General features: G+C 36.3%; 1 protein-coding gene across 1 annotated transcript; it reads right to left on the reverse strand.

Moving 5' to 3' along the window:
• Positions 1-562: 562 nt before the first annotated feature.
• On the reverse strand, positions 563-10344 carry LOC142355438 (uncharacterized). The gene is made up of 4 exons (XM_075407621.1): positions 9874-10344; positions 7046-7675; positions 5768-5914; positions 563-2176 (listed from the first exon to the last, which is right to left on the reverse strand). The coding sequence occupies exons 1-4, from the start codon at positions 10184-10186 to the stop codon at positions 594-596; spliced, it is 2673 nt and encodes an 890-aa protein (XP_075263736.1). The 5' UTR covers positions 10187-10344; the 3' UTR covers positions 563-593.
• Between the last annotated feature and the right edge of the window lie 424 nt (positions 10345-10768).

Below are 10768 nucleotides of genomic sequence, written 5' to 3' on the forward strand. Positions count from 1 at the left end.
ATTTTCAAGAACTACTAACGCATTGAAAAAATTGTTATAGAATAATAGCAGTAGACACATGGATTTCTGAGAAGTAGAAGTGTCTGTCTCATCAGGAGTATTTGAATGAGATTTTACTTTGTCTAACTACAGATTTTAATTTCAATTTTCTATGGCAGCTCGAAGTAGGACGACAAAGATTCCTTAGAAGCTCAATGAGAAACGCAAAAAATAAATCCGAAAATTGCGTTCTCTCGGAGTGCACTCGAAGCCCCATCTGATCAGACCATCCCAGACTGAAGTTACCTCCAATCAAACAAACTTCTATACCTTTGCCCCGACCTTCGTGCGACCCTTGACCATTGTTCAGACTATGTTGCGCTCCATATCGCCTCTGATCATAACGTTCGGTTGGGAATTTTTTGTTTGATATAAGAATTTAACGAGGTTTAGCTAGATATCCCTAGATATCTAGCTATTCTGTGTAAAATTTAATGCAATAATTTTTTTTTCAGAAAACTTTTTAGGTTTGGCAGTTTTACCTCCCCAGAAGTCCAATTAGCAGCTGACCAGAAACGGGCGATAGTTAGAAAAATTATAATTTCACTTATATTTCAGCATACAGATAGAGTTTTGTTAGCATTATTTTCATCAGTTTGGCTGTTAGAAGCGTTGATTGGAGGCAAAATTTTGAAGTGGCTCAAGTTCTGAGGAGTTGCGTAGGAATCGTGCAGAGTAGTTACAAAAATACTCGGGTTCTGTTTCGATTCCTGCTTCGGGTCCTCGTCGTCGTCATTTTCTGCTTCTAGAACCTTCATCTCTTCGTCTTTTAATTGTCTGAACAAAGAGCCTTCCATCATACTCGCTAAAAATGCCGACATTAACCCCAAAGCCGATTCCATTTGGGCTTTGATATGCTCTAAAAAGTCCTCGGTTGCATTTTGTTCAGCATTAATATCCGCAATTTCAGCGCAATAGAACAAATTTCTGTATTTGAAATATTCCTTCAAACTTCTAATGAATCGTTCTTGAAGAAATTCAACTTGGTGTAAGTTCCTTAAAGTTTGTTCGAGCTCAATTTGTTGTTGATAAACTGCGTTGAAGTCTGTTTTCATGGCAAATATTTGTTGTTTTAGCGAATAGTAATCGGTAGCTAACTTGTCATTTTCCTTAACACGATTGTCTAGTTCCATTTGCATTTTCAGTTGAAAGTTTCGTCTATCGGTCATAAGCGTTTTAAAGCTATCTTTGCTCTGTTTAAGTCGATCTGTTAAATCGGACAAGGAAGTTTCTAAGTCTTTTATAATCCGTTTCTTTTCCTCAATTTTGACCTTAGTTTCCTTCAACTTGACTGTTAAATCTTCAATGTTATTTTGGGTGGTCCGAATAACTTTGTTCAAATGTATCGAACCCAATTTCATTTCTCGTAACTCGGTTGTAAGTTTCTCGGACGTGTATTCCATTTGGTCAAGTTGTTTGCTAAGTTCTAAATCTTCAGCTTTTAACTTTTCTAGTTTTGGTTTTAGTTTTGCCTTTTTGTCCGTTAGCTTTGCTTCCATTTCCTTATGTTTAGATCTTAGTTCCTCTAATGCTTCTAAAAGCGTCTGTAGTTGTTTTTGTCTTGTTTCGTCCTTTTCTCGCATTTTTTCTATTTGACCCGTGACCTTTTTGACCGCAGCTTCAACTTCAGCCGCCTTTTTCTCCATCCGTTCTTCCTGTTTCTTCAAATCTAGCTCCAAATTCACTAAGTTGTTCTTTTCAGCGCTGATATTGGCTTGAATTTGGCCTCTTTTTGCGACCTCGTCTCGAACTTGAGCATTCAAACTCTCGACCTGTTGGTCCAAAATTTCCTCGCGTTCTTTAGATTTCTCCTCAATGTCCGTGAGTTTGTTTGTTAAGCTCTTATTATCCATATCGAGTTCAAAGAAAGAGTCTTTAATTTGGTCACGCTCCTTTTCGGCCTTTTCTATATCCTTGTAAAGCCGTTCCATACTTTTAGCGTCCGTTTCTTTCGTAGCTTTGTTGTCCTCAATTTGGTTTTGGAGGTCTTGGTTTTCGAACTTGGTATTTCGGTTCTCAGTTTGTAATTGACGTTGTCGTCGTTCGTTGTTATCCACGTATGCCTCGAGGGTGACCCGTTCTTGATCACGTCTATTTTGGGCGTCCTCCGATTCTTTCAGGGTAGTGTCGCGCTCAGCTGAAAAAATGTGAACGAATGAACCATAAGATATGAGAAATATGCTTTTGTGTTGTTCTCGCTTTTGTTGTCGTGATGGTGAAACAACCTCTACACTAACTACAGGTGCCTAGTCCGTATTAACCTTCAGACAATTGGAACTTTAGGCCTTATGCATTCAATGAGTTGACAAAGGCCTCAGAGACAATTTATAGCCCAGTGAAACGAAACTTGATACACTTTGCCAAGACACGCAAGATCTTGACAGTCTTGACAAAACATGAATTATCTTATCAAGATCTTGGTAGGTCAAAAACTCTTGGTATATCTTGGTAAGGTCTTGCCAGGATCTTATCAAGGGGCTTCAAAAAATTTTCTAGATTAAACATGCCAAGATAATGGTAAAACTTGGCAAAAAATTATTTAAATTAGGTATTATTACCCAAAAATAGATTAGCCGTAAACTTTGAAAAGACAGAAAGATTGGGGTTAAGGGGATCAAATAAAGTTTTCCTCTGTTTCATAAATTTAAAAAACAAACAACAAATAAACAACACAAAAAGTACAACCGTCAATACCATTTTTCTACATAAAATCAGCAAAAAAAATCGATCGCAAAAAAGCGTTTGATACAGTTAAACATAGAATACTTTTGGACAAACTAAACAACTTGGCAACTTGGGTCGCAAAATTTTTTTGCAATCTTATCTAAGTAAAGGGCAACAATGTGTAAATTCAGGAAAGATATAATCCAATTTTGCAGAAGTCAATTATGGAGTACCAAATGGATCAGCAATTGGAACTCTTTTTATGTGTATATAAACGACATAGATGATTTCTGTAGTCAAAATTGTTTGAACTTATAAGCTTACTACTCTGTTGTTAAACAAAAAGGGGTTTCAATATCTGAAGCTTTCAGCCAATCTTTAAACCTGGTTAGTGATTACCTCATAAAAACAAGCTGACTATGAACAACAAAAAAACTTGCCTTATGAACATGAAAGCAAGACGGAAAAGTTCACAGCAACAATTAAAGATAGAAGAAAAACCCTCACACAGAAAGCATCACTGAAATATTTAGATACAGAATTGGATGACAATCTAACCTTTTGCGAACAAAAAAATCTTTGCACTAAACTGAACAAAATTTCAGGACTTTTTTTACTGGTTCAGATTGATTTCAAAAATTAAACAACTGATATTAACATACAAAGTGTTTTTCCAGCCTGTTGTGCGCTATGGCGTACTAGTCTCTGGAACAAGCAACAAAACCCTAATTTTGTCACTTGAGTAAAAAACAAAACAAATTACCAGATTTATTTTTGATAAACTAAATCAGCGTCCACTTGACTAGAACAAGAATCAAAGCATATTTACTCCATAAGAAACATGCAAATTTCTGAACTTCTCAAAAAATCGGCTGAAATTTTGAGAGCGAAATGCTAATTAGATTTTTAACTAAAAAGGCAAGAAATTGGTTCACTGTAAGAAAAAAATATAGTACAAGCAAAGCAGCTAAAAACTGAAAAAAAAACCAGCGACCTGAGTCCTAAAACAATAGGAGTAAGAATACGAAAATTGCTTAACTTCATTTTTAAATTCTATCCTAATTTTTTTTAGAAGTGCAACAGATAATTGCAAGAGATTTGCAACTCATATCTAGTTTCAGGAACATCTTTTTTGTGGACAACATGGAAAATTTTCCTTTGTTTTATTAACGAAACTCGATAGATCTCATAGAATTCAGAATTAAGTTTTGAAGTTTCCCACCTATCTTCCCTTGCAATGATACGCCACGCAATTACACCGTTGATCATAGTAATGGAACTCGTCATCACTTGACTAGGACCTCTTGGACCTTTGATGACCAGACGAGTGGATTTAAGATTACGGTGATTGATTTATATCATATGTGTTGCACAATCATATTGTACATCCTACTCGAGAACAATTTGTTATCTGCATTAAAACAGTTTGTACCACGTACACAGCTGGTGAACAGATCACAAATTATAGGCTTATAGTTAATAAGAAGGTATAGAAACGATTTATTTATCTGATTAAAGGCCGGTTCAAACAATTCTGCTTTAATTTCGGTAACAAACAGATTTTTATGCTTTCGTATTATTTGAAAGTTCAAAAAAGATATTTTCGTTTATCTTTTTGTCTGGCTCGTCATCTAAATTGCACTAGCGAGTGGGGACTTTTGAGGCTGGTTTTGTTAGTTTGCTAATTTTGTGCGGCGAACTATTCTGTAAAAAAGGTGTTGTATTTCGTTGTCTCAAAATGTTTCTCTTTTTAAAAGTTAAAATGTTTGCTCTTTTCCCTTGTTCTTGCTTTCTGGCCCATGATTCATTGATACCATTGGCAGCAATTGGTTTGGTGCGCCAAATTTCACAGATTTGTTGATTTTGGAAAAAAGATCAATTTTTTCACCAAAAAATGGTTTTTGTAGTCATTTTTTTCTTGTTTTTAGATGTTTTTAGTACTGTAGTTGCTTAATTATTAATCAGTTTACTCAGTCTTGTACCATTTGGTTTGATGTTGCTGTATGACAAATTATTTTTTTTGTTTTTAAATTTTTTATATGGGAACTCAGCGGGGGCCTTCTCGGTGGCGGTCCTGTATAAAGTGTGTACTATGCACAGCGATCTAGCATCCACTCAAATATTTCAGTGTACTGGAGAAAGCGGCTCATTTGTTGGTTCATAAAGTAACGGGAATTGAATTTTCCCACAATCGTTATGGTTCTGGATAATTCTAGCTGATTCTTGATAAAATTCGCTTTATCTTATGATTTCGGGTAAATTCTTGTTTCTGAGTGGTATTGAAGTTTGAATGCGTGAAATATTTTGCAATGTTATGGTTAATTTTTCTTGAAAAAGTTGCTAAGGACTCGTTTCTTGACAGCTATGCAAAGATCTCGCAAATTCGTACATTTCTTGATATTATGTTGCCATGTTGCATGGCAAGATAATATCAAGATGTGAACGAAATTGCAAGATCTTTGCATGGCTGTCTAGAAACATGAGCTTTGCAAGATTTGCAAAGTCTACTGATTAAAACAAAACTAGATGCATGACAGCTTGTTTTCGAACAGTGTAGATTGATTATCAAAAAAGAGGCAAAAACAGAAACAGAATTGCAAAAATATAATGATTAGAAAAATTCTGATCACACGCAAATAGATCGCAACCATAAATACTTTACATACTCAAAAAGAGTAAGTTTTAGGTACTATTTTAAGCTTGCAGAGACAGCTCAATTGAAAAAGGCGAATGAAGTCCTCTATCGATGATTGTCACAATAGAGATCAGAGAATTGCACCCCATAAAATAATTCTAAGGTCGCAGTTGCGAGCAGTCCCAGCTTAACTCTAACAAACAGTATTGTTAACGTTAAAACAACGAGCGTGCTGATAGTTGCTCTAATTTACATGATTTTAGTCAAAGATCGGAAACGGTTTTGGCTCTGTTCTTTCCGAGTCAGGTGGGTCTGGAACCCTATTATCTGCAACGCAAGTCCGGTGAATGGTGGCGCCTGCATGTTTTCAAAGTGGGTCTGAAGCACCCCCGGTATAGTAAATTTTCAGGCGCTGAAAAAATGACTTACTTGTGAGTTGAGTGTTCTCCCTCTCTGCCTCTTCAAACTTTTCCTCTAAATCCCTCACTTTGGCTTCCTGCATCTTCTCAATTTCCTTAATCTTCTCCAATTTGTCTATCTGCTCCTGAGTGGCCTCTTCCGTCTCTTTGATTGTGGCTGCAATCACAAGTTAAGATAAGAATACTGGATAATTTCGTGCCTGAACATGGCACATGTATCGGTTAATTTTCCACCCGTACCGAACTCCAAGTGTTAATCAGTACTGGGCAATTGTAAATGCAGGTCTCCCATTTAATACAATTTGCTCGCTTTCTCGCTCCCAATTTGCTTCTTTCAAGCGTATTAAAACAGGTGGCGGTAAAGCGCGCCGATAGGCAAGCAAGCCGAATTTTGAAAATGAGGGCAAGTAAGCCGAAAAATTTTGGGATACGCGTATTTTAAGTTGCCCCTGGCGGGCCGGTGGGCACGCTTCGCGCGCGTCGCGGCTTCGCCGCGATAACTGGCCCGCGATTTCTGGTTTACATCCCACAGCGGATGAGAGGGATGGCCATGGACAGCGGTCCGCTGAAGCCCATACCCACTAGATATCTAAAAATTGACGTAATTTTGTTTCTTTGGTGCATTGGAATACATTATGCACTATAATACTACGCGCAGTATTGATTGTAATGGCGAACAATGTATTATTTCTGATAGATTACATAACTATTACATAACTTTCGGCTTGCTTTTCTGTCGGCTTACTTTTACTTCGGCTTCCTTTGCATTCGCCATTAGAACAGCACATCTTGTGGTGGCGAAGTAAGAAGGACAAAGACCTAACGAGAGAGAGCGAGTGGGTTCGATCCCCGTACGGAAATTTATTTTCGCATTTGTATTTAGACTTGCCAAGTCTTAAATGTGTTATGATCATAGCTCTGAATCAGTACTGATACTTAGACTTGGAATTAGACTTGTCCAGTACTCATATTGACTTAGCGTTAAGTACGGGCATGTACTTGTTTTTCTATTTCAAATATCTCGAAATTTTTGCGCGTTTTTTTCCTGAATGTCTCAAACACTATTACAAACTTTTGGATATATTCCAAAGTTTGTTTGTTTCATCTGGCCTATAGCCAACTTTAAATTGAATATTTGAGATTAGTTATAATCTGAGGTTATTGTTTTTTTATTCGATTGTTCTTTTATTATTGTTCTATGATTGTTTATTGCCTATTATTATAAGATTTGTCAAACTCAAGTTGGCCTTCGCAAAATGTTTTAAATATTAAATTAATAGTAAAATACCTGAAGTATCCTCAATGTTCTTCACATGTCGAGCGTGAAGTCTTTCAGCGTCATTAAGGTCATCTGTTGCTTTCTGAAGCGTCTTTTTCACTCCATCAATTTCCTTCTTCAGGTAATTCCTCTCTTTTTCAGCTTTCGCTTCCGCTTTCTCCGACTCCTGTTCACTCTTTTCCTGTTCCTTCAAAGTTTTCATCAATTCAGTCGCTGTTGTGTTATGTGCTTGTAGCAAATTCACAATAACTTGATTCTCAAGTTGAAGTTTTTGACTTAATTTTGGATCGTTTTCTTGAACATAAGACAGCTCCGTTTTTAGTTTTTCGTTTAATGTTTCAGCAAGTTGTAGTTTTGCGTTGATTCTTGTTTCTTGACGACGTTTGAAGGCAACATGCCACTGAAGTTCGACAATATCAACAGCACAGGCTTCGTGTTCTCTTTGAACTGCGAATGGCAACTCTTTTAGTCGTTTCTCCACAAATGAGTCCAAACGGCCCTGGAGTCTTACAACCTGGGTTCGCTCGCGTTCCAGGTCGTCCTTGATTTTGGTTCGTTCCAGTTCAAGTTTCTTCATTATGATGGCAATCTCGGTTAGCACGGCATGTGCATGGTTCTCACTATCAACTGGCTCATGAGCTGAAAAATCAGTCAAATTGAAAAATATTTTAAAAAATTGATGATAGGAATTCACGACAGTGAAAGTAAACTAAAATAAAACCACGCTTAAGATAACAGTTTAAAATAACTCTGATAAAAATAAAGAGACGTTGATGATAGATTTCCGTTTGTAGCAGTATCAGAAACTATACGGTGTTATCAAATTTCTCTTTAAAACAGTTTTAGACATTTTTACAAAATGATTAATCTATTTATTGAAAAAAACTAAGAAAAAAGCTAATTATTTTCTGCATTTAAACTTAGTTCTATAGATTTTGTCATTGTTGGTGTTTCGACTTTTTCCACTACTATTTCAATTGCAAAATTAGAGGTCAGCCTATTATTTGGGATTGAGGGACACATACTACAGGTTAATATTACGCAGGTTAATATTTTCAATTAGTAGAAAAAGAAAAATTATTCTCACTTCAACTGTTGTTTTAAGTTTAATGCTTATCTCCAAAAATAGGTTGCAATAAAAAAAAACTTTGAATCCTTTTTGCGTCATAAAATCGGAACCAAATTTTTTCATACAGTTCTTCTTCCTTCTTTGACTTCCGGCCCATATAATAATGGTTTTAAAAAAATATATTCAAAAGACAAAGCAACAGCTTGTGTTTAAAAAGCTCAATTTGCAGCTCAAAGAATTGAACATTTTCAGCCCATATATTCCGTTAAATTTTGTGCGCCGAACTCTCCCTTTATTAATCAAAATTATGAATGAAAAATAGCGAATGCCCAGTAATGATGCCAGTAACTCTAAATGAAATAAAAAGCATTATTACATTGGCGGATCGAAAACAAAAAATAAAATTTCAAAACAGATTTTACAAGCTCATTCCAGTCCCGGATGCTGGTGGAAGAGCAAATCAGCGCTGAATCAGTCTAGAGACATTAGGTTTCTTTTCTGGATGGCCAGTACTCCGTTGATGTCACAATTTACAATTTACAAAATTTTGTCAAATTTTTGCATGATATATCAGGGAAAACTTATAGAGTATCTGTATAATAGTTATGATAGTCTGTTGTTTGGAGTTTGATCGAATAACTTGGGTTTTTCAGGTACATGGAAGATATTGTCTTTTTGGTTGACTATTCTGCTTCGTCCCACCTACCCACTAAGCAGTCGTGTAATTTCAACGCCCCCAGGGCAATAGTGCTATTTTTACACAATAACGAGCTACATAGCAGCACCCAACTAGTATCTTGGGGGCCGCAATAAACGCTAGGGGAGTCGAAACAGAGCAAATTTAGTTTTTTGCAGGTATGGTCGCCTGTAATTGTGCTTACTTTTAAACGCAGCTAATTACTTTACCTAAACATATTAGACAGTTTTAGAGTGTACCAAACGCTGTACTCTAAAAGCTACAGTTTTTCTAAAACAGAAGAACAGATGAAAACAGGGAGAGGAACACATAAATTTCTCCTTAATACTTGAACATGTGCGTATGAACATCAGAGGATCCGATCATGTACGAATTAAAATAACCACATTGTGGTAGTATGTTCTTGAAGTTCAAGAAGCCAAACTGAGGGTTCTCCTCCAATTCATCCAAACAGCATCACAAAAAGACTCAGTCCTCAGAGTGAAAAAAAATTGAAAAAAGGTTTTTTTCGCCGTTTATTCATTTATTTTGAGCCGTAGAAACAGGAGAATAAAGTTAAGGATCAGCAAATTGGAGGTGGAATTAGGAGAGGAAACTTTATCTGTCGGAGGAAATAACTGTAACGAAACATTTATTCCGACGGTAAAAATGTTCCTTGACGGGATGTTGGAGCCCGGTTCTGTGGAACCATATGAGTACACACTTTCATGGAACTGAGTTATATTTGACATTATGATAATGAACTACCGATGAGGGTGGAAATTCACAGAGATGAAGGGTGGATAATAGAGGAGGAATTCCGCGGTTCCACTCTTCCACTCTTATCTCCAAATTTTAGGAGTGGAAACGAATGGCGGAATTGCGGTGGAAACATTATGAAATACAAATGGACTAAGAGTGGAATTCAACTGTGATAACTCTTCCACTCTAGTCACGGTGAAAAACTCAGTCCACTTTTATCCCACATTTTTAGTGGTGGAAACCGCTTCAATCATACTGACCTGGGACTTACGCTTTCATAATGATTTATTGTCTAAGTACGTGAATGTCAGAAACTCGAAATTATCGTACCTTGATCATCTGTCTGGAAGTGATTGATAATCAAGTGCAGTTGATCAGCGTAATCTTTTGACCTCAACACACCAGTTGCGGTGCTCTTCAAAACGGGATTCGACACTGCCGGAATACTGCTGACGTCAGAGCTCCCATCTACGTCATCATCCTCAACACCGATTGCGTAATCTGTTGCGTGATTGTCGCCTCCAGTTAGATATGAGTCTTCGTTTCCGGAGAACAAAACTTGGGGCTGAAACTTTTCTTTTTCAGTTTCTTGAGGTAGGGTTTGAAAATGATAATTCGAGCTAAACTTTACATCGGCTTCCATTATAGAAAGTATAAAAAAATCAAGAAGTAGATTTTAAAGCGAACACGAAAGAATCTTTTCTTAAATTGGTTGTAATACTGACTTTTGAGAATACTGTTGCAATACTGCCTCTTATAAGAATTGACACAAATTCTTAGTACGTCGTTTTGCGTTTTTTGTTGAAAATGATTAGCAAAAAACGCACGTGTTTCAGATAAAAGAAAGTATTTTAAAAAACTGTAATGGCTTTATGTAACAATTGAGTTTGAACGTAATCTTGCATATTATTTTACAACAGATTTTATCATTTCGGTTTAAAATCGTTCATCAGAATAAAACTACATGAGCGTAACCAAATTTTCGATTACTTTTAATTTGTGGTCAATAATATAAGAACCAAAACTGTATTTTGTTCAGTATAGATTTTTTAAAAAAAATCTAGCGATGCTGTAAATGTACAGGTATATTTTAAATTTGTGCTGCAGCTGCTTTATACGCAGCATATACACGATGACAGCAAAATTTATTCCACGTTTGTGGTTTTATGCGATATGCTTTTTATATGTGCTCGAAACATTCTAAAAATTCATACATTGATAGCCG

This window comes from Convolutriloba macropyga, unplaced genomic scaffold (genome assembly GCF_964194025.1).
Source record: "Convolutriloba macropyga unplaced genomic scaffold, txConMacr16.3 SCAFFOLD_1160, whole genome shotgun sequence".
NCBI lineage: Eukaryota > Metazoa > Xenacoelomorpha > Acoela > Convolutidae > Convolutriloba > Convolutriloba macropyga.

Excerpts from the sequence above, each read along its gene's own strand:
- LOC142355438 (XM_075407621.1), bottom strand. The coding sequence starts at position 10,186 with ATGGAAGCCGATGTAAAGTTTAGCTCGAATTATCATTTTCAAACCCTA. Across the intron at positions 5,915-7,045 it reads GAACATTGAGGATACTTCAG|CCACAATCAAAGAGACGGAA; the intron begins GTATTTTACTAT and ends TTGTGATTGCAG. Across the intron at positions 2,177-5,767 it reads GGAGAACACTCAACTCACAA|CTGAGCGCGACACTACCCTG; the intron begins GTAAGTCATTTT and ends ACATTTTTTCAG.